This window comes from Asterias amurensis, chromosome 17, assembly GCF_032118995.1.
Source record: "Asterias amurensis chromosome 17, ASM3211899v1".
NCBI lineage: Eukaryota > Metazoa > Echinodermata > Asteroidea > Forcipulatida > Asteriidae > Asterias > Asterias amurensis.
In genome coordinates, this window is record NC_092664.1 from 2,464,201 (window position 1) to 2,487,936 (window position 23,736).

Here is a 23,736-nt window from a genome sequence, read left to right on the forward strand (position 1 = left end):
CTGACCAGCCCTAATCCCAAGCCAAAGCCATGGCCTCGAACAGGGCATTGATTACCCCAATATGCACTTAAATTGCGCCAAAAGGCATGTTACAACCACTGCTCAAATCACAATTTAGTATTAGTACTGTTAACCTCATAAATTGGAGGGCAAGTGGATGGGGCAAAGGTTTATTGGTTTTACAATCTACTGTCCATGCATGCCTCTCTCGTTTGGATGGGGAGAGTAAGGGGGGGGGGGGGTAAGGGTGAACTTGTATGGGGGCCGCCCCCCTGCCCATCTCCCGTGTCCATTTACGGCGCTCGAGGCTGAGGTTATAGACCTACAATATCCGCCTATTCTGGTTGAGAAGGATCTTTTGCGTCTGCAAGAGGGTCAGTAATCCCTGCTGAGTTTTGTTGAGCTCCCACAGAGCCTAGCCGTTATAATAGGATGTCAGCAAGACAGCAAGTTTCAGATTGTCTGTAGTCTCATTTTTGTGCACGAAGTGAAGTACAATCGCCAATACAAAAAACTCAGGCCTGACAACCCACCCCTTTCTAAGATAATGAAACGGTCGAGTCAAGAGTATCAAGGACTAGACTTTGACCCCCCCCCTCCACCATGGCATAGCGTTGCCCTTCGGAGCTAGAAAGTGATAGGGTGCGTTCGATTAGCTTCCCTGTGGGTCGACCCCGGTCACGGTGCCCCCGGTAGGTTCGGATAACTTTGACGTCATTCCAGGGGCTAACCCGGGTCTGCCCCAAGTGCCCTGCTTGTGGAGTGGGTCACTTGGGGGGGGGGGGCTGGCTTCAGGTGCATGACGTCACCACGAGAGGGTGAGTGATCGTTCCGTTAGCTCTTGTCAGGCCTGGGGCTCACCCGAGTGAGCACCGCGGGGTCAACAGAGAAGCTAAAGGAACTAACGCACCCTATTCAATATAATATGGCACTGAGTTTTTTTAAAGTGGAATCTCCAAAATACAACACTCGTTTCTTTTTTTAGAACACATATCAAAAAGGTGTACGAAAGTTGATTGAAAAGGCATAGGCATAATCCGGGAGCCTTTTTAACCTACGTTTCATTTCGCTGAACACGTAGAACTGTATACAAACAGTTTTGCTTAGTGTTTTGTGTATAGGATTTGAGGCATTGCATGGTGGGGTATCAATATATATTTGGTTTGCGGTAACACCATGTGTGTATTTACTTGCCAGGTAGAGTTGTTCTTAGGGAACTGTCTTGCTTTATTCTACTGCCGTGGAGTAGATAATCGGAGGTTCGGGAGACTTCAGTTCTGAAAAGAACTGTCCTGCTTTATAACTATTACCAGGGCGGATGGTATAGAAATTTGACTGGACTACTACTTTAGCTTATCGTAATAACTGTACTGCCGCGGAGTCAGTTCGGAATTGGTCTCTACGTTTCGACTAGCTTGCTCTAGTCATCGTCAGGAGACTGGAGACTAGTGTTTTGTGCTTAGCAAAACACAGCAGGATACGTCACAAAATAAACATCTGACATTAGTGTTTTGGCTGGTAACCTTATTCAGGTAAGCATTTTTGTTCTTAGTTACTTTTTGTGTCAGCAGCTCTATGAAATTTGACCCTCAGAGAAGTGATCTGACTGAAGACGGCAATATTAGTATTATGGACACGGAATATTATTATTAGAGCCTTGAATGGTCACTATCAGTCCCAATTAACACAGTTTCTATTGTTCTAAATTTGTCCTCATCAAATAACAACACGATCAAGGGTTATTGATGCAATTATTATTAGCTTTCACTTTCAAGCGCTACTGACACCGTTGTTGAAAAAGGCGCCGCGATTGTCGGGTGGAAAATGTGACTTCACTCGCGACACCAACAGAGGGCGCTACTTACTTTCCCTTTTGTTGTCAATCATTCACGCAACATCGTCAGTGCACAGTGCAGTGAAGTCAGCAGTCTGTGCGTGCAGAAGTTGGTGACGGTTTTCAGCCTGAAATTACACCATTTTCATAAAGACTGTGAAGCTACTACTTGAATCAAAGCATCCTGACTGCTTTAGTGCTGTCTAAGAGTGGAGGTAATTATGTTTTCGTTGTTAATGTTAGTCTGAAATCATTGGTTTTGTTTTACCACAAAAACCACTCCGCGGAATTCACCACCCCAGACCCACAATCTATACCACACTGTGTATCTTTCTTCATGTCGCACAACACTGTAGCACAGACCTCTATGCACAGCACAGACAAACTGTCAGAGGGCCAGACTGGCAGCGTAGACACGCTGGACTTCCGCCGTTTTTAGGTCCTGCACAAAATTGTGATCAACTCGGGAGGTTAATATAAAATAATTATTAGTAAGAATAGAAACTTACAGTTTCTCCAGTTAAGCTCATTTTTGTGTGTGTTCATATTTTCACTTTCAGCATTTGTATTGCCATAGCCCAGGTTGGACTCCTCCGTTGCAGGCAACGCGACAAAGTCCAGGGTATAAAGGTCCCGTACCATTGCGCAAAATTTTTCAAAACTCTGTTAAAAATATTTCTACCTAACTCGGGAGTCTGAACTTTTACTCACATGTTCCTTGTAGTTGGAACTCAAAGATCGCATTATTTAAAATTGTTGAATTTTCTCCTTTGGTGTTAATATGTTGTGAAAAGAAAATTGAAATTAGCGTGTTCCGATCCCACGTCGTGCACTAACTTCCGTGTAAACACTTTCTTGCACTGATCACTGGCGGCCTTCTATTTGCAGCCAAATCGCTGTCAACCTGCGTTAACCAAACACTAAGCAGATAATAGTCGGTGAGCAATTTACACAAAGCACAGAACTATGCAATACCGAGCATTGACGTCTTGTGCTAAGACTTCATGAGCCGGAAGCGTTTTTTTCCTAGGACAAATGAGGCCACTTTTTACCATAAATTAGCGCATGCTAACCGTCCCAAGAAAAAAAATATACGCGCGCAGAAAAGCGCCCTCTGTTGTCCGCACATATACAAGAAGCACTGTGAAAAAGCAAGACGGCGGCGGCAGAAGATTTTGCTGCACGCTTAGAATTTTTTGGGTTTTTTTACAAGAAAAAAAACTTGATATTTGTAACCGAAATTCAACCAGAAATTTATGAAAATTCTATTTGAGCTGGAATATTTTATGCCTCCTGGATTTAAAAATGTATATTGGAGGAGTTGAAGGCGAGTTAACGGCACCTACCCTGTTTTGACGGCGAATAGCGGCAAGATAATGCACTGTACTCAAAGCCATGCGCACTTGGGCTCACACTATCTAGTGGTACACGATGATCAATATCGCCAGTGCAGAACTTCAACATATTTTCGTGTATAATTTCTTCCATGGATATATTTGTTAGCTGTGAACTCGTTGAGAATATAGTGAGGGACACTATGAATATATGAACGGAATTTCAGCTTCTCAAATCAGGTAAAAAATAAAGAAAATTGTAGTCAAACTTGTGACCCAGGACGTCAGTGCAGTGTCACTGACTGACGTCCTACCAGGGCTAGTATTGCCATTGCCTCCACCACCAAGATGTAAACTTACAATTGCGATTGAGGACAAGCGCTAGATTTGCTGGAACGGCTGCATGCAATTTTTGTGTTGCTACTAATAAATTAAAAGTACTACACTACATACTACAGCACTGCCTTTTTTTGCTGATTCACGTTCCGCTGTTAATAAAAAAGATATTTTGTAAAAGATTAAAAACAAGGCAAAGGTGCCATGCAAGTGGCTTATGCCATGGGTCTTTTGCATTGTGAAGCTGTTCCTTGCTTTATGGTTGAAGTGATCCTGCTAAACTGGTCAATGATTGGGAACTGGTCAAAGGAAAATCTTTTTTTTTTGTAGTCTTCATTTTAAATTGATACTGCTCTACTGCCACTTCTCTCTTTCTCTCTTATAAATTACCTTTTTATCGGGGAAGAAATTTCATGCTTAGCAAATTTTTGTGCTTAGCAGCTCTATGAAATTTGGCCCACGTCTTTGACAAACCAAATTAAGAAGCTCGGCCTATATAAGCAGTCATCCAGATTTTACTCACACTTTGTCTAGTTCCCCGTCACAAATTAAAGTTCCAGTTGTCTTGTCCTCAGCACTTTCAGTTCTTCAAGTTTTGCTTATGAATGCACTTAGTGTCCGATCTGCACTCCACCAACAATCAAGCACCGTTGGGTTAACGTCCTCACTTAAGGATCCTGCCGAGTTACCACTGTAAACGTAAACAAGAAAATTGGCATTTTAAAACTGATACAGCAATAATGATAATGGGAGTGAGGCGTCATATTTCCTGCCTCCATGCTCCCTGGTTATAGCCTTGGTGCCCTTGAAACGCTACAGTACAGAAGTTTACAATTTCCTCATAGGGTGCCCTTAACCAAGGAAAAAAATGCCATGGTGCCCTTGCCCTTTCAAAAACGCAGCATACATGCAGGCCTTGAACTTAGCTCTTGAAGGGTCACAGCAATTGCCCTCTGGTAAGGGGCACTTCTATGAGGATAATGTAAATTTGTATTGGAACTTTGCAAAGGGCACCACAGCAAAAGCACAGGGCACCATGGCAATTGCCGTGGGTTATTTTGAGGTCTGTACATGTACATAGATGTACACGTATAGACCTTACTGCACATGACGTCATTTCAGTACGGCGCCCCCGCTTTGAGGTCAAAAGGAGCTGGTTCATTGGCCAATCTATGTGCGTTTCGATTGTTTCGTCACCGTTTGACCTCAAAGATGGCGGCTGGATGACATCAATGCCTAAGGTCTATTGCCTGGGAAATGATGTCTGTTTAATTTTGTATCATTTTATTTATGAATTCAATTTGTGTTTTGTTTAATAGTGAAAGAAAAAGCCTGTGAAATATCTTTTGTGATCCGCGACCATGCAACCTAATCAGCAGCAACCCCCAGCCTACCACCACCAGCAGCAGCAGCAGCAGCAGGTCGCTGCCCCACCACAACAAACAGTGATGGTACAACAGCAGCCAATGGTAAGAAAATTTCATTGTTATTGATTTGCATCAGGATAAAGAATATATTATTAAATTTTTTGTTTTACCCATATTTATACACTGATGTACATGTATTGTTAGTACTGTATACTCAGTACCGTCCCGTGCTCTGGAAAAAAAATCACAGGCATATTACTTGAAACAAACCCATCAACCTTTGCAATTCTAGAGCGGTGTCTTACCAATTAGACTACCGAGATAGCCCGGTGGCTAGAGGCAGTTCAAATCCTACACATGTAGATGTAAATGATTACAAGTAGTTTACATAATAGGATTTGAGGCATTTCATGGTGAGTTGGCTTAGCCCGTGCCACTAGTGATGCAACTTTGGATTACAATTACTCGACTTTAAATTGTGCCGCCACAACTACTACAAAAAATAGTCGCGACTACCTGCTTGGTGAACCAATTTTGTTGCTCAAAACTATTCATGACATCATGTACAGTACATCATTTACTTATGATACATAATCAGACATCAGTGACACAATCCTTCAATACCTTCAACTTGAATTTTAGTATTGCGCCTGCGACAAACAGTAGGCGGTAATACATATTGGGATTTAAACATTAGGCCAAACAAAACTAATGTTCTGTTTCTGGTTACCTGGGCCCAATTTCATAGAGCTGCTTAAGCACAAAGTTTTGCTTTTAAAAGCAAAAAAAATCATTGCTTAGTAAAATCAGGTTACCGGCCAAGACTCCACTCAATTGTTATGCTAAGTAAACAAAATCTAAATACCAGTCACAAGCAATGTATATGGCATGAAATTTTGCCAGTAACATGTGTAAAATAAGCGAGCGATTTTTGTGCTTTTAAAGCAAATTTTTTGCTTAAGCAGCTCTATGAAATTGGCCCCTGGCCTACCCTAAATTTACGCTGCAAATTCTGCGACCCTAAACCTTTTATTTTTGTCCTTGTAAAAATGTATTTTATATTGTATCGCCCAGCACAGATTTCCCCTCAAAATGTTGTCCAGTGTGCATTGATCACAGCTAATGAAGGAGAATCAGATGCCACAGAGAAAGAACACAGTCGAAATGGAAATCAATTTATTTCATTGCCCCAGATCATGAACAGTTTGGAAATCTGGCATCATGCTTGAAGCTTGCACTTTAGCAATAATGGCACATACACGTACTTAAAAACGACTCTATTGTTTGATCCGCTCGCCCTTAGTGGACCTAGAAAAACATTGTAGTTTTGTAGCTACATGTAGACCACTAAAATTGGTCTAGCTACAACTACAACCCTGGCCTTCATATCCAGTAAGTCCTTGTAGTCTACTACGAAAGTGAAAGACTGCCAGTGCTACTCAAAACCAAAACAGGAAACACTTTAAAGTAATCAGTGCCAATAATACATTGTACAGTCAACTCGAGAAAAAGATGAGTCGTAATAAATGTAACAAGGTCGCTGGGACTGGCCAAAAGACAAAACAAATAAAATTTAACTTAAAAAGATTTCAAAGAAATAATAATAACATAGGCCTAAAGCTTGGAATTGACAGAAATTTATTAGTTATTTTAAAGATGTGAAATAATCAAGGTAGTTAATGTATACATATTTTTTAATAAAACAATAGATTTAAAATGCTTGTAATGATACGAGAAAGAAAATCAACTTTTACTGAAAGATCTGAGGTTACATAAACAAAATAAAATACTAGTTATTGATGTACACTTGATACCTTTGGTTTGACCATGGTTTGTCAAAGACCCGTAGTGGCATCTGTTGGTGTATCCCAACAAATGCATATTAAATCTGTGAAAATTTTGACTCAATTGGTCATCGAAGTTGCAAGAGATTGTTAAAAACATTCTTGTTGCACAAATTTATGTGCTTTCAGATGCCAAAAAAAGACTCTAGCCCTGAAGTCTTTCATTATTTTAGTGAGAACAACCTCTTTCTCATAAACTACATGTACAGTATGATACTTCAGAGGGAGCTATTTCCCACAATGTTTTTACACTATCATTAGCACTTCATTGCTATGCTGACAAATATTTTGAGTAATTACCAATAGTGTTCAGTGCCGTATAAAGGCAGTGGACACTATTGGTAATTACTCAAAATAATTATTAGCATAAAACCTTTCTTGGTGACGAGTAATGGGAGAGGTTGATGGTGTAAAAGATTGTGAGAAACGGCTCCCTCGGAAGTGCCATAGTTTTCGAGAAAGAAGTAATTTTCCATGAATTTGATTTTGAGACCTCAGATTTAGAACTTGAGGTCTCGAAATCAACCATCTAAACGCACACAACTTCGTGTGACAAGGGTGTTTTTTATTTCAATATTATCTCGCAACTATACATGCTATACGATGACTGATTGAGCTAAAATTTTCACAGGTTAGTTATTTTATGCATGTTGAGATACACCAACTGTGAAGACTAGTCTTTGACATGTTACCAATAGTGTCCACTGCATTTAAGTTAAATACACTATCATGGACAAAAGAAGTAGGCCTAGAGAGATAGTAAAGTGGAAGGTTTCACAGTGTTCATCACAACGAACCCCACTGATATCAGAAACACATCGTGTATAGAAAATAAGGTGCATCTTCTCCCACCAAATTTAAGCCCTGCACACTGCAAAAAATAGGCCTACATGTATAACGTACATTGTAAATAAAGAACTGTCAGTTTTTCATGGACTTTGTACATATATATGTACATTTAACTAGATGTTGCAATGATTTCCAAGCATGACTGAACAGTTTGAGAACAACAGAATTGCATTGCACACCGCAGTTTATATTTACATTGTATTTCTGTTTGACCTACCTCTGACAAACAAGTCACAGTCAGCTCACACAGCTCAAGGTCCTGTTTTTTCATAAAACTTAGTCTTGGTTCCAAGACCATTGGTGTTGCGCGGTCACACACAACCAACGTTCCGATTATGCACGGCAAAAACTGTCCACGCTTGTTATGAACGAACGCTAGCGGGCGCTCTGTTTCTCTGATTTAGATCTCACCATGGTCTTGAATATTTGCAACGACGGGTCTTAACTTTTTTATTGTTTTTCGGCAAATCTCCCTCGACTTTCCGGTGGAGCCAATCAGAGGCTGCGTTGCGGTTGGCTCATGAATAATTCATCAGTGTTGTGCATGTAGTGTACAATGCATGCAGTAATTCCGTAGCATGACTTTTGCTTTACTCTGTGTGTGGGTATATATGTTTTTATCGGAGTATAATAATGTCCAGATCAGTAGGGTTTGAAACTTTGACACATGGTGGAAATACGATAAAGAAAGGTTTGTGGTACCAGCACAAACATTTCTATGTATAATGTCCAGATCCAGACTACTGCATTGCCATGATATGCAGCTTGAAATGCGATCGTGGCGTTATGCTCCCGACGTGCCAGGGCCCACACTGATGAAGCCTGTAGTGGCTAAACAATTTGCTTATAGTTAGCACAAAATAGTATTGCTTAGCAGAAACTGGTTGCCAGCCAATTTTTAATTAAATTCGAAATTTTGTAGTGCCCAAGTAAATTTTTGGATAGTAAAGAAATTTTGTACAGTATTTTCTGCCAAACAGATATTAACTGGTGGGCCCTGTAGTGTTATTCACAGTGAAAGTTTTTTAATCTTGGGGGAAGGAAATCTTGAGGGATTCAAAATCGTCTTTGTGAGAACGTATTTTGAAACGTAACCGTAGCTGCATACCTTGGAACGTAAGCGTAGCTTGACTCGGGATTGAAAGCGTACTTTTTGATATTGTAGCGTAACCTAATAGTATCTTGGAGTGTATAAGCGTAGCTGAGTAGCTGCGTGGCTTGGAACGTAACAGTGTCTTTTGGTGGAGCGTAAGCATATCTTGGAACGTAATTCGTAGCTGCGTATCTTGGAACGTAAGCGTAACTTGACATGGGATACCTTTTGATATTATAGCGTAACTTGAAGGAACGTAAGCAGATCTGTAAGCGCAGCTGAGTAGCTGTGTAGCTTGGAACGTTGACATCTTTTGGAACGTAAGCATATCTTGGACTGAAGCGTAGCATCTTGGAACATAAACGCAGCTGCGTATCTTTGAACGTAGGCGTAGCTTGACTCGGGCTTGAAAACATACCTTTTGATATTATAGTGTAACTTGAAGGAACGTAGACCTAAGCGTATCTTGGAACGTAAATGTAGCCGAGTAGCTGCGTAGCGTGGAACGTAACCACATAACAATTTTTGGAATGTAGTCGTAATATCTTTTGGAATAACTCATGAGAAATTTCGAATTTTGATTGCTTGTCCAGCGGCGACTACTGCTATTCAACTCCCAGTTATTTGAGGCGAATAGTCGGGTCATTAAATTCCACTAGTTACCCAGTTTAATCATTACCTCAAAAATAACTCTTCATTCACAGAATTAAAAAATAATACTTTGTTTGACAAAATTATGCTTTGAGGGAATTTTGTTTAAGCATTATTTTTATTTAAACCTTTTATAAAAAATTCTCATAATTTTTTTAAGCTACTCACACAATAACACTGTCAATATAACACAATGCGATATTCCTACGTTTTGACATCATCAAAATTACCTGAAAACTCATAACAAAAAGAAATTAGGGGCCATGAATTAAAATGGAGCACATTGGAACGTTGCGATCGTAAGAAACAACGGATTCGACACCCGCAAGCTGGGAGTTCATAGCGCCTGGGATTTACCACCTCCAACCCCAACGAGACACGGCATGGGCGGTACGTGATATTCCACAAGGCTTATTTCACGTTCCGATTGCTCCACGCCGTGGGGCCATACAGCGTCCGATACACGGACTCTCTGAATGCTAATTTTACGTTCGATTTTTGACCATTATTTACGATTTCAAATCGTCACGTATCCATAATCTGAATAGGTACCTATACTTAAAATTTCACTGTTTTCCTTTTAATAGGCCTATAATGACCACGGAATCAATCTTTGAGCAAAGATTGTTAAAAATAGACCGCCGATCATATTGACCTTTGACTCGATCTAGTTTGAATAGTCATCTTCAATTCGTCACGTGATATGAATATTGCATACATTAAAAGTAATTTACATAGTCTGGCCACGCCTTCAATTTGCAAATATCCAAGACCATGGTGAGCGCAGGACATGGTGAGATCCGTAAATCAGAGAAACAGAGCGCCCGCTAGCGTTCGTTCATAACAAGCGTGGACAGTTTTTGCCGTGCATAATCGGAACGTTGGTTGTGTGTGACCGCGCAACACCAATGGTCTTGGAACCAAGACTACATAAAACTGTAAAAGCAGAACTGCGGCAATTTTTTTGGTATGTTTGCATTGGACACCGTGTACAAAAACACACAGTGTTTTCTTTACCATTAATGTCATACAGTGTTGAAAGGGTCAATGTAACTTTTGTAGGACAAAAAACAGAATGTCCACAGATTTACACTTAACGTACACAGTTTGAAGATAATGATAGTAGAAACCTGCCCTGAAAATACTAAGTGCTGAGGTGCTGTAGTTTTGGGGAAATGAGTAAAACAATGTAATACAAGTACATGTAAAATACTTTTCGTCTCCTGTGACGAAAATTATTTTAACCATTTACAAACGTATTTTCATGAATTGTTTTTTTACTCATTTCTCAAAAACTACAGCAGCTCAGTAAGTAAGATTTGAAGGGAAGCTTTCCACTATAATTATCTTCAAACCCTGTAAGTTTAACGTAAATCTATGGACATTTTGAAAAAGTACCCAATTCCTTTAATTGCTCTTGCTCATAGACAGTTAAAGTGCTCATCACAAAATCTAAAGGGAATCTAAAAAGAGATTTACGTCGGCTCTCAGTTATTTGAGCACTTTAGTGTTAACGGTACTGGAGTCGATTTCACAAAGCACTAAGATTTATCTGAGGATGAGTTATCATTATTACCACTAAGCTTGGGCGGTTCCAGAAATTTGGGGCTCGGTTCCGGTTCCGAAAAAAAGCTCGGTTCTGAGACATACCCGGTTCCAATTCAATATAAAACATAAGCCGCCCGTCCCGAGCTCACACACACACAATAGAGCCGATCTATTTTAACTGAAAATAACCAAGTTAATCAGACATCGGTCCCGAGCTCACACACACACAATTGGAGCCGATCTATTTTTAACGAAAATACCAGAATACCCACCCCAAGTCAATCAGACATCGCGCCACCGAGCACCTATTCTCCCTGCATTTAAACAAGTCTTTGATTTGGCCGGCAGTAGTATGTCCGTTGTGTAGCAGTACGTCCGTAGTGCAGTACGTCTGTAGTGCAGTATGCGGCCGTAGTGCAGTACGTCCGTAGTGCAGTACGTCCGTAGTGCAGTACGTCCGTAGTGCAGTACGTTCGTAGTATACAAATATTGACTGCTTCGAGTGCTATTGTTAAAACTATGACTCCCGAGGTGATCCCCGGAGCGTTCTATTTTCCCGAGGCGAAGCCGAGGGAAAATAGCACGTTCCGGGGATCACCGAGGGAGTCATAGTTTTTAACCATTGCACGAGTAAAAGCAGTCAATATTTGTTTTATAACACCCTAAACATTTCTAAATACTGTACTATTATTATTAAGTTACAGACCTGAATGCTACAATCCACGGACGACGCGAATACAGATTGCAAACACTTTTGCTGAATGTGTTGAATGTCGTGTCGTGCAATCCGAAATGGTTACAGACTATTAATTTATCATCCTCGTACACGCAACGGACGTCTGGGTACTGCACGCCGTGTGCTAGTCTGTCGGACTAGCGCACGGCGCCATGTGCTAGTCTTCGGACTAGCGCATGGCAAACCGACGGCCGTCGTGTAGCAAAACTAAGACATGTCATGTGACGCGCTCTAAACCAATGAGCAGGCAGAATCTTTGCAAGGGGTGTTATAATGCAGTATATCCGTAGTGTATGCAGTGTGTCGTCTCTGTACATACAAGTGTACATGCCTGTACATGCATACAGTACTGTGTGTTTTGTGCATGGGGCAAGCTTTTATGAATATGGATATATTGGCAGCCAATCACAACGTGCTGTCTATTTGGACTTTGGACTCTGTACATGTACATGTATATGCATGAGATTTGGTGGCGGTTGTAGATGCCTATGCATTAGAGGGGGCTGTGCACTGTGTATGCAGCCACATGTGATACTGTAGTTGATACTCATGTCGGCTTGAAGCCTTTGCACACTGTATCTGCGGTCACCGCTTTCAACATCAAGCCTCAATTTCTAGAGCCGGTTCGTCGCAGGATCGGCTCCACAGAGTCTTTTATAATTGGGACCCGGTCTTTTAAAATCCGAACCGACAAAAGCTGGTACCCGGTTCCACAGAAGAGTGGAACCGCCGGTCCGGTTTTCAATTTGGAACCGGGTAACCGAAGGAACCGCCCAAGCTTAATTACCACAGTGCTTTGTATTGTGACATCACTCTCTGCTAGGCAACTACACGTACGATGGATTTGCATGTACGATCAATCTTAGCTCTTTGTGAAATCGCGCCCAGAGGGAGCTGATCAGAAACACCAGAGTTTGAATTTGATGCTCTTAAACGCTCGGCCACTACACTTCGAGTTTTAATTATTATAATACAGGCAGTGGACACTATAAAATAATTATCAGCATAAAACCTCACTTGGTAACACGTAATGGGGAGAGGTTGATAGTATAAAACATTGGGCGAAACGGCTACCTCTGATGTGACATAGTTTTTGAGAAAGAAGTAACTTTTCATGAATTTGATTTTGAGACCTCAAGTTTAGAATTTGAGGTCCCAAAATCAAGCATCTGAAACGAAAGCACACAAGTTCGTGCGACAAGGGTGTTTTTTTCTTGCATAGTTATCTTGCAACTCCGACGACCAAGCGAGCTCAAATTTTCATAGTTTTTTTTTTTAATGCATACATGTATGTTGAGATGCAGCAAGTGAGAAGACTGGTCTTTGACAATTACCAATAGTGTCTATTGTATTTAAAAATGTTAATGCTTTCACACAATCCGACAAGATTATTAGTAAATGTCCCATGATGTATTTGATTTTCAGGTCGCTATGCGCCAATGTACACCAAATACCCAGAGTAGCAGTAAGAAGTGGTGCTGGAAGGGTTTGAGAGTCACTGGCTACATACAGGTCATCCTGGGTTGCTTAGCTGTGCTGTTTGGCATAATCTCCATCATCGTCAGGACATACCTGTTTCTGGTTGGAACCCCCATTTGGTCTGGCGTCTGTGTAAGTATTTGTTGTTTGACCAACTCTCTCTTCAATTTTTGAGATCCATGACTGCCCATACTCCTTTCGAAGCTATGACATGTTACAGTGTATGTGTGTGATGTATGTGGTGAACAAGTCATGCAAACTAGCTGGTGAGAGAGCTTGTTCCACTGCTGCCTCTCGCCTATGGAACAGTCTTCCTGTCCCAATTGAAAAAGCTCAGACTAATCTCTCCTTCAAAAGAACTTCTCAAGACTCGCCTGTTCTCCAAGTAATCTGTCTTCACTGACTGCCCATACTCCCTTCAAAGCTATGATGCCATCTCCCTTGTGTGGTGACGACTCACGCAAACTTGCTGGTGAGAGAGCGTTTTCCACTGCTGCCTCTCGCCTATGGAACGGTCTTCCTGTCCCCATCAAAAACCCTCAGACTTCTATGTCTTACAAAAATGGTCTCAGGACACCCTGTTCTCAAATCTGTAGCTGGTTGTCACCATCACTATGGTCTTCTTGTCTTCTTAAGCCCCTTTTATCCTGTGTTAATTTGGTGCTACACATGTATATAAATCCAGTTATTATTATTAAAGGCAGTGGACACTATTGGTAATTACTCAAAATAATTATTAGCAAAAAACCTTTCTTGGTAACGAGTAATGGGGAGAGGTTGATGGTATAAAACATTGTGAGAAACGGCTCCCTCTGAAGTGGCGTAGTTTTCGAGAAAGAAGTAATTTTCCACGAATTTTATTTTGAGACCTCAAGTTTAGAATTTGAGGTCTCGAAATCAAGCATTGAAAGCACACAACTTCAGGAGACAAGGGCGTTTTTTCTTTCATTATTATCTCGCAACTTCGACGACCGATTGAGCTCAAATTTTCACAGGTTGGTTATTTTATGTATATAGTGAGATACACCAAGTGAGAAGACTGGTCTTTGACAATTACCAATAGTGTCCACTGTCCTTAAAGACAGTGGACAGTATTTAAAAAAAACGTATGGCTAGTCCTAAGTTAACTCAAGATAATTCTAGTCTTATACTCGTTGTGACAATGTACTAAACTTTTTGTAGGACAAAAAACACAAGGTCCACCGATTTACATTAAACTTACACAGTTTGAAGATAATGATAGTAGAAAGCTTCCCTGGAAATATTACATGCTGAGGTGCTGTAATTTTTGGGAAATGAGTAAAACAATGTCATGAAAATAATTTTAATCTCATGAGACCAAAATTATTTTAAGCATTTACAAACGTATTTTCATGACATTGTTTTACTCATTTCTCGAAAACTACAGCACCTGAATAAGTAAGATTTGAAGGGAAGCTTTCTACTATCATTATCTTCAAACCCTGTAAGTTTAATGTAAATCTATGGACATTCTTTAGAAGTACCCACACCCTTTAACAGATGGAAGTGCCTCAAATATATGTTAATGTTTGGGTTTTCTTTTTTTATAATTTCTTTGAACAGTTCTTCGTCCTAACTGGTATCCTGGGCATTGCAGCTGGACTTAAACAGAGAACCGGTTTGGTAAGTTGCAGCCACAGAACTTTAAGTGCAATGCGCAGCGCAGATTGAGCACAGATACACTTGTACATGTGCGTCTCCTGTCAGCCATTATATCTGTGAAATAGTGCAGAAGGAGTGGACTCCCCAAAAAGGCAGAATAAGTAGACTCGCAGACTCGCAAGTTTTGACACCCAAAATGGCCTACAGGAGGCATGCGCGCAAGTGCGCTGCGCATTGTGAAATGGGTCAATATATACATTTCACACCCTGACCTCCAAAAATTCTCTTACAAAATTTACAGGTTGAGGACTGTAGGCTCAAATAACAATTGCTTATCAATGGGCCAGTCAGACAAATCTTATCCAAGTCTAAGCTTGGGCGATATCGATTTATTCTATTCACGATATATCGCCGTCAATATATCGCGATATTCGATATAATCGCGATTAATTAGATTTGACATCATCAGCTAGGAAATACATCGTGATATTGCGATATTTTATCGATATCGCGATATATCGCAATATATCGCGATATACGATATTTCAATTGAAACCAAATCGATCCGATATCACAAGCGTTTCCAAATTAATATCGCGATATTCGATAATATCTTGATATCGCCCAAGCTTATCCAAGTCCAAACATTTTAATGTTGAGTGACCTAAACAACAGTTTTAAGGATTTGAGTACCTTTTCAAAATGTCCATAGATTTACATTAACTTACAGGGTTTGAAGATAAATCTGTTTGTAAATGATTAAAATAGTTTTCATGACATTGTTTTACTCATTTCCCCAAAACTACAGCACCTCAGTAAGTAAAATTTGAAGGGAAGCTTTCCACTATCATAATCTTCAAACTGTGTAAGTTAAGTGTAAATCTGTGGACATTGAGTTTTTTGACCTACAAAAGTTACATAGACCCTTTAAGAACTTGTTGCTACCCTTTTATTCCCTTATTTATAGAACTGAACTGAAGTATTTTATCCACAGATTGTTGGATACATGGTGATGTCTATCATAAGTAGTGTGGTAGCTGTAGCAGTTTTAGGGGTAGCTGCTGGGTCTATTGAACCGGAGCTCTGGCTCTGCCCTGACAGTCGCTTTGGATATCGCCCATATGCTAACGCTCGATGTTCTACCTCTTCGGTAAGTATAACCTAGGGCTCAAGTCCATAGTGCTGTTACATTGTAAGCTTGGGCGATATCACGATATTATCGAATATCGTGATATTAATTTGGAAACGATTTCGATATCGGATGGAATTGGTTTTAATCAAAATATCGATATATCGCGATATATCGCGATAATCGCGATATATCGCTATATCGATTAAATATCGCGATGTATTTGCCAGCTGAGACATGTTGCACCCCATAGATTTAAAACCAGAAGAATAGGTCATTAGAACACCTCTCTTATGCTATGACTGTCTCTTCTACAACTTTCACTTGGAGTTTGAAGACTGATGATGTCAAATTTAATTAATCGCGATATCACCCAAGCTTACCACATTGTTTATTGCACATGCTTGAACGCATTGGACACTATTGGTAATTACTCAAAATAATGAATAGCATAAAACATTACTTTGTGATGCGTAATGGGGAGAGGTTGGTAGTATAACAACCATGTTGAGAAACGGCTCCCTCTAAAGTGACATAGTTTTCGAGAATTTTTCCATGAATTTGATTTCGATACCTCAGATTTTGAATGTCTTGAAATCAACCATCTAAAAGCATAGTTGCGATAACGTAACCCTCCTGCCGTCAGCGGAGCCGGAGGGTTATGAAGCATCTGAACCTGTGCAGGGCGAAATGGTTAAACATGTACAATTTCGACAGCTAGTCGGCAAATTTGCTCAATTTTTACCACTTTTGAAGATCATGACGCAAATTCTAGGGAACACAAACTTGATCCTCAATGTCTAATGAGTCCTTCCATATCACGCAAAACACCATTGAGAAAATAACTTGAAAAAAAAGGAAAAAAAACATACCAGATCCCGAGCGAAAGAGTAAAAAGTGTCCCAGGTTGAGAATTTGAATCTGAGTGGGGCGGAGCTTCAGCTGTGTGTGCAGGTCACAAGGGTCGATGGACTCAGCGCTGCGTTTGGTGCATTATGTACCCCTGCAACTGGCAGCAGTAGTCTTGGTTCCCAGACCATTGGTGTTGAGCGGTCACACACAACCAACGTTCCGATCTATATGGACTCAGCGCTGCGTGTGGTGATTTGTGTATCCCTGCAACCGGCAGCAGTAGTCTTGGTTCCAAGACCATTGGTGTTGAGCGGTTACACACAACCAACGTTCCGATCTATGCTCGGCAAAAACTGTACACGCTTTTAATGAACGAACGTTAGTGGACGCTCTGTTTCTCTGATTTCCGCATCTCACCGCGTGTACAGTTTTTGTTGTGCATAGATCGGAACATTAAGTTGGTTATGTGTTAAGTTGGCGATGTGTATAGAGTGACGTCACAGAAATATTCTAAATAATTATCATTCTTACTAATGATGTTGACTTCTAAACTCATTAAAGGGTCTTCGTATCGGTATTGATGTCTGCCTCGTGCTGATTGGCCTTACAGAGTTTGTGATTGCTGTAATTGGATCCAGCTTAACCTGTGTTAGCCTCTCCGTCAGCAGAAACAGCACTCCTCGAACTGTGGTATTTGCTTTTTTTTTCCATTTAAAGGCACAATTGGTAATTACTCAAAATAATTATTATCATAAAACCGTACTTGGTAACGAGTAATGGGGAGAGGTTGATAGTATAAAACATTGTGAGAAATGGCTCCTCTGAAGTAAAGTAACTTTCGAGAAGGAAGTAATTTTCCACGAATTTGATATCGAGTTCTCAGATTTAGAACTTGAGGTCTCGAAATCATGCATCGGAAAGCACATAACCTCGTGTGACAAGGGTGTTTTTTCTTTCTTTGCTCTCTCGCAACTTGGACGACCAATTGAGTTCAAGTTTTCACAGGTTTGTTATTTTCTGCATTTGTTGAGATACACCAAGTGGGAAGACTGGTCTTTGACAATTACCAATAGTGTCCACTGTTTTTAAACCCCCGCCATGCTGTTGAGTTGCTTATAGTCATTGCATCAGAGGTACAGAATGTCATTTTGATTTTACTCCTACATTGTACAGCGTTATACCTTAAAGGGTTTGGGTATTTTTTGTTGGACACAAAACACAGTGTCCACTGACTTACAATAAACTGACACAGTTTGAAGATAATGATGGTAGAAAGCTTCCCTTAAACAGGTAAAAATATTACTTGCTGAGGTGTTGTAGTTTTTGAGAAATTAATAAAAAAAAATCACAAAAATAGCAATATTTGTTACCTATTTTTTCCTCATGAAAAGTACTAAGAAACTTATCAGACGATGGAACCTGTTTGCAGATAATCATGGTAGAAAGCTTCCCTAAAATAATACTTGATGAAGTGCTGTAGTTTTTAGGAATTTAGTAAAACAATGTCACCAAAATAATGTTCATCTCAGGAGCGAAAAATTATTTTGAGCATGTACAACATGTTTATGGGACTCTTTTGGAAACATTGCTCTGTGATTTTCGTTATGTTCTCAAACACTTAACGACTAATTATATTAGATACATCTTCATTCACAGTGACTAGGGATTCATGTCATGGGCAAAAACTTGTGACACCATGCCTGGCCAGCAACACCAGTCAGCTTGTCATTGATAGATAAAGTATGTTTTTTTTTTTGCTTTCACAACAGTTTGCTTACCAAGGCAATCGTCAACAGATGGTTGTTGGAGTGCCCCCACAGGGTGTGTACTACCCCCCTGGCAGTAAGTATGACATTCTAGAAAAAGGGAAATAAAGGGTAGCGACGAGGTCTTTAACATCCGTTTAAAACCGGCAGGGTCGTTGCTGTGTGATAAAGGCCCGAGCTGAAGGCGAGGGCCTTTAACGCACGACAACGATCCTGCAAGGTTTTTAATGGATGTTAAAGAACAAGTCACTACTCTTTTATTCAGCTGCTTCTCCTTGTGTTTTTTTGTTTAATTAGTTCCTAGCTGTTTTGAAAGGGTTCCTGTGCCAGGAGTGTCACCTGTGACAGACATTGCGCATTATAAGTTTCCTTTATTATTAGTATTATGATTATTAAATTAATTATCTTTATCTCCAATGTGTTACTTGTGGAAGTGTCGTGGCCGAGCGGTTAAGTGCACCGAATTCAAGCTCTGGTGTTTCTGATCAGCAGAGTGTGGCTTCGAATCCCCCGGGCGTGACACTTGTGTCCTTAATCAAGACACTTTTTAAGTGTTAAAACCATTGCTTTGTCCTATGAATGGGACGTTAAGCCGTTGGTACCGTGTGTTGTGTAACTCACCAAAAGAACCAAGTGCACTTTTCGAAAAGAGAAGGGGTTCGCCCTGGTGTTCCTGGTTTGATTTTGGCAGCATATTGCGCAAAAGCACCTTGTAAACCATTACATGGTGCTAAGGATTAGGTCTCATAATTCAAACTTCGTCCCAATCACCTTGCAGTAAATACGTAGTGCTTTGTATCCTTTGGCAGAAGGTGCGTTATGGCAGAAGGTGCGTTATAAAAACAGTTATTAATTAATTCATTCATTCATTCATTCATTCATTAATAATTGTAAATTCTCATTGATATTTTGTTTTGATTGCAGCTAACCAGTTTGTCATGCAACCACAATCCCAGTACGCCATGCAGCCTCAAGCGCAATACTTCGTGCAGCAACCACAGACACAGTACGCCGTGCAGCCTGCTCAAATGTACCAAGCCCAACCCCAGGGGCAGATGCAACCTCTGCCCCAGGGGCAGATGCAACCTCCAGCCCAGGGGCAGATGCAACCTCCACCCCAGGGACAACCTCAACCCCAGATTCAACATGCTCCTCAAGGACAGATGCAACCTCCACCCCAAGGGCAGTATCCATCCCAAGCGGAGGAGCAAGTTCATCCAGAGGCACCGCTTACTAATAAGGAGGATCTGAAGCAGCAGCTTACCAACTAATCTGTCCGCTTAGCAGCTAAGGGGGTATGATTGCACAAGTTACTAATAAGCACCTTGCTTTAGTACTCAATTTTCTCTTAAGCATTTTGTATTGTAACATATTTTTTTATTTAAATGCACTGGACACTACAGGGTATTACTTAATAATAGACCTTATGCACATGACGTCATTTCAGTAGGGCGCCCTCACCTAGAGGTCAAAAGGAGGTTGTTCATTGGCCAATCCTGTGCACCGCGCGTACAAAACGCACCGTGCATTTCGATTGTTTCGTCACCGTTTTTCCACTAAGATGGCCGCTGGATGACGTCAATGCATAAGGTCTATTGTTAGCATAAAAACGGACTTGGTAACAAGCAATGGAAAGCTGTTGGTAGTGCTAAACATTGTGTGAAACAGTTCCCTCTGAAGTAACTTAGTTTTTTTTTTCACTCAAATAATAAAATACTTCAGGCCTGAACAAATGTGTGTGCAACAAGGGTGTTTTTTCTTTCATTATTCATGCTCTTACAACTTTCATGACCAATTGAGTCCAAATTTTCACAGGTTATTCTTGCATTATATGTTACCAAAATTACCAAAAGTGTCTATTGCCTTTAAAGTGGTTCATAATTCTTCTGAAATCTAATATCTTTCTCACTTGTTTTTTATTTGGTGTTTAGAAGTAAACTTTTTAACATTATTAATTACTAACTTAAAGTCACCTGGAAATATAATTTTTTTTCTTTCAAACATAAGAGTATATGCTTACAAACAATAAAACAATTTTTTTAGTAATTGTTTGTCACGATTTATATGTTTAAAAAATGTATTAAGTTGTTTGGGGAGCTGACTCCGCCTACCCCTTTTGTGACGTCAATCAAGGCAGACTTTGCCTGCAATGCGTATAGTAAACACACGTGCAAAGTACATGTACGTCCAAGTCGTGAGTTGGTACATTTCAAAAAGTGTTTTTCTGCATTCAGCAGCAATACACATGGTCGGCATTGCCGGAAAAAGACCCAAATTTTTTTTTTTGAAACGTACAAACTCTAGACTTGGTCCGTACATGTACTTTGCAATTGTGTTTACTCTACGCATTACAGGCAAAGTCTGCCTCGATTGATGTCACGAACAGTGCCCTCTCGGGTCGGGGTCTACTCTTAAATTTGTAAATAACATAGGAACTGATTTTTTAAAACCTTAGTTAACTGTTTATTCACATTCCACTCATCAAAACACAAATATTAGTGACAAAAGCTTTATTTTGAAAAAATACCACTTCCAGGTGACTTTAAGTTTTTCCAAAGTGTGAAATGAGAAACTACAGTTTAATCAAGAAAATAGTGATATGTATATTTCGAAACTTTTATTTTTGTAGCAGTGTTAGTGTTTTAGAGAGCCTTTTTAATCCAAAGAAATGTACTATAATTGAATCACATGTACATCTTATATCAAAAGCTTGCATTAGGTTTTATTCAGGCACATAATGTTCAGTACTAGGTTGACTAGAAGTTAAAGAGACACATCACTGTGGATTTAACGCTTTTTTGTATACAAATTTTTGGTCTTATGAAATGAATTGGTTTGAAAGATGTCTTGAAAGAGGAATATAATGATCAACACAAATATACCGCGAAAGTATGTGGTTTTTCTTTTACTTCATGAACTACATGTAACACTGGCCAGCTTTTTGTAAAGCCAAATGTCTGACTCCACACAAAGTGGCGAACTGTGTTAGTTCATCAAGTAAAAAGAAAACCACACAGTTAGTATATTTGTGTGGATTATTATATTCCATTATTAAGTTATCTTTCTGACCAAATTCATTTTATAACAATACTTTTTTAAGAGGCCAAAGTACCCAATTTGGTGGCAATGTGTCCCTTTAAGATTTAACAATCTAAAGAGAGACTTTAAAGCCATTGGACACTTTCCGTAAACAGTATTGTCTTCAGGCTCACACTTCGTGTATCACAACTTATACACAAAATAACAAACCTGTGAAAATTAAGGCTCAATTGGTCATCGGAGTCGGGAGAAAATAACGGGAGAACCCACCCTTGTTTCCACACGTTTCACCGCGTCGTGACATGTGTTTAAAATTAATCCGTAATCGTAATGGTGAAAGACTTCTCTTGAAATAATATTCCATGAAATGCTTTACTTTTTGAGAAAACATTAAAACAATATCAATTCTCGATATCGAGAATTACGGATTTATTTTAAACACATGTCATGACACGGCGAAATGTGCGGAATCAAGGGTGGGTTTTCGTGGTTTTTCTCCTGACTCCGTTGATCAATTGAGCCTAAATTTTCACAGGTTTGTTATTTTATATATAAGTTGTGATACATGAAGTGTAGGCCTTGGACAATACTGTTAACCGAAAATGTCCAATGGCTTACAAAGTAAATATGATTTTAAACAAATCTGGATAAGAGCTTTGCTTTTTCCGTCAAAACCATTTTGACCATGTGCCCAAGTTTTAGCGTTACTGTAAACTGTTATTTTATGTCCTGTAGAACGAATGAGCTTCAGTATACTAGAAAAAGGTGAGTTTAAAATATCACCTGACAATTCCACTTGCATTGTGGGAATTCAATTTGGCTACCAAATCTAGTGACCATAATAATAGGTGCATCGGGGATATCAACTATTAATTTGGGTTTTTACCCATATACAGCGGTGTGTGTATGCATTGTATTCTAGGTACTTACCCGAGCTCGGTAAAAGAAATCACAGGCATAATACTTGAGCGGGATACAAACCAATGACCTTTGCTATTCTGAAATTTTGTCATGACTTTATCTTGTTTTGTCGATATGTCTATGAGTGTCTTATTGTGAACTTGTTAGTGTGTATATAATTTTTTATACAAATATGGGGTTAATTTAAAACAATTTCACGTTATCTTCACAGTGCCTTCTTGAGATTGATTCTTAGCTCCGAATCTGGCAGCCATTTTAAAATTTGTTTTCTCTCTGAAATGCTTTTGAAATTGTCAAGAACAAAAAGTTATATCTGAAATTGAAAGTATTGCCATTTTTTGTAGGTGGTAAAAAAGAAGCATGTTTTTTTTTAAACCTTGATTCGTACTTTTATGTGCTAATGTTTAGTACATTGTGCACAACAGCATCGCTCTACTAAAACAACTAAGAATTACTGCAGATTTATTCTTTTAACAATATTGTAGGCCTATGTAGCTATGAAATTGTAATTTTACATACTTGCTTATGTATAATTATACAGAGTACAAAATTTAATTAGATAACAATTTAAAGAAAAAGAAAAGAAAAAAAAATCTTTATTTTTGTGGAGGAAGTTATAACATGTATAAACTTCAGTTTGAAACATTAATGGAAAAGGTTAGAAAGGGCAAAGCATAGCTTCTGTTTTTGAATCAGTCCGATTGTTTTAATCTTATATAGATTTTGATTCTACAATAAAACTATTCGTGAAAACAAAATTATGTGAAAGGGTTGTAGCGTTTTTCAGATTGGCAACACTTTGCAGCGGATATTATGTCCACGAAGGAAGACTGAGAAGCATTTCTCAGAAGAAAAACAAATGCTCTTGATTCCCCTTTCTCTTAAAGGAACATTACAGAATTGGTAAGAAAAGAAATGGTGGAGATTACAGATTTACATAAAACTTAACAAATGATGATTGTAGAAAACAACATTTGAAGATACTTCTGACTGAAATAGTTAGAACAATTTTCCCGTTTGGAGTTAATCGCTCGGTTTTCACACACACAAAAATTCTCAGATGGTCGATCGAACTCGAACATGGTGGGTTACATTAAATGCCGACAGTCGGTAAATGTTTCGTTCGCAAAAGAAGAAAACAAAAATCTGTAATTTTCCTTTAAACTACATTTGAAGGGAATCGGTTATCAGAATGTTTACGTGTGTGGCGTATAACAGTTTTCATGCAGTAAAATAATTAAAGTCAGGGCTTCATTAAAACCGAATGATGTTTTCAAAGGAAATGAAAAGTCGATCTGGGTGTTAAAAACAATAATAGTAGGTTACCGCACACGT

The 23,736-nt window shown here is 39.5% G+C and overlaps 2 protein-coding genes across 2 annotated transcripts in view; both read left to right on the plus strand.

Moving 5' to 3' along the window:
• Positions 1-23,736, plus strand: part of LOC139949685 (uncharacterized) — a 53,779-nt gene that overhangs the window by 6,803 nt on the left and 23,240 nt on the right. The window lies entirely within an intron of this gene.
• Positions 1,873-23,159, plus strand: LOC139949686 (uncharacterized). Its single transcript, XM_071948163.1, has 8 exons — positions 1,873-2,049; positions 4,824-4,973; positions 13,018-13,203; positions 14,656-14,715; positions 15,689-15,844; positions 17,237-17,365; positions 18,445-18,517; positions 19,366-23,159. Exons 2-8 carry the CDS (start codon positions 4,866-4,868, stop codon positions 19,710-19,712), a joined length of 1,059 nt encoding a protein of 352 aa, XP_071804264.1. The 5' UTR covers positions 1,873-2,049; positions 4,824-4,865; the 3' UTR covers positions 19,713-23,159.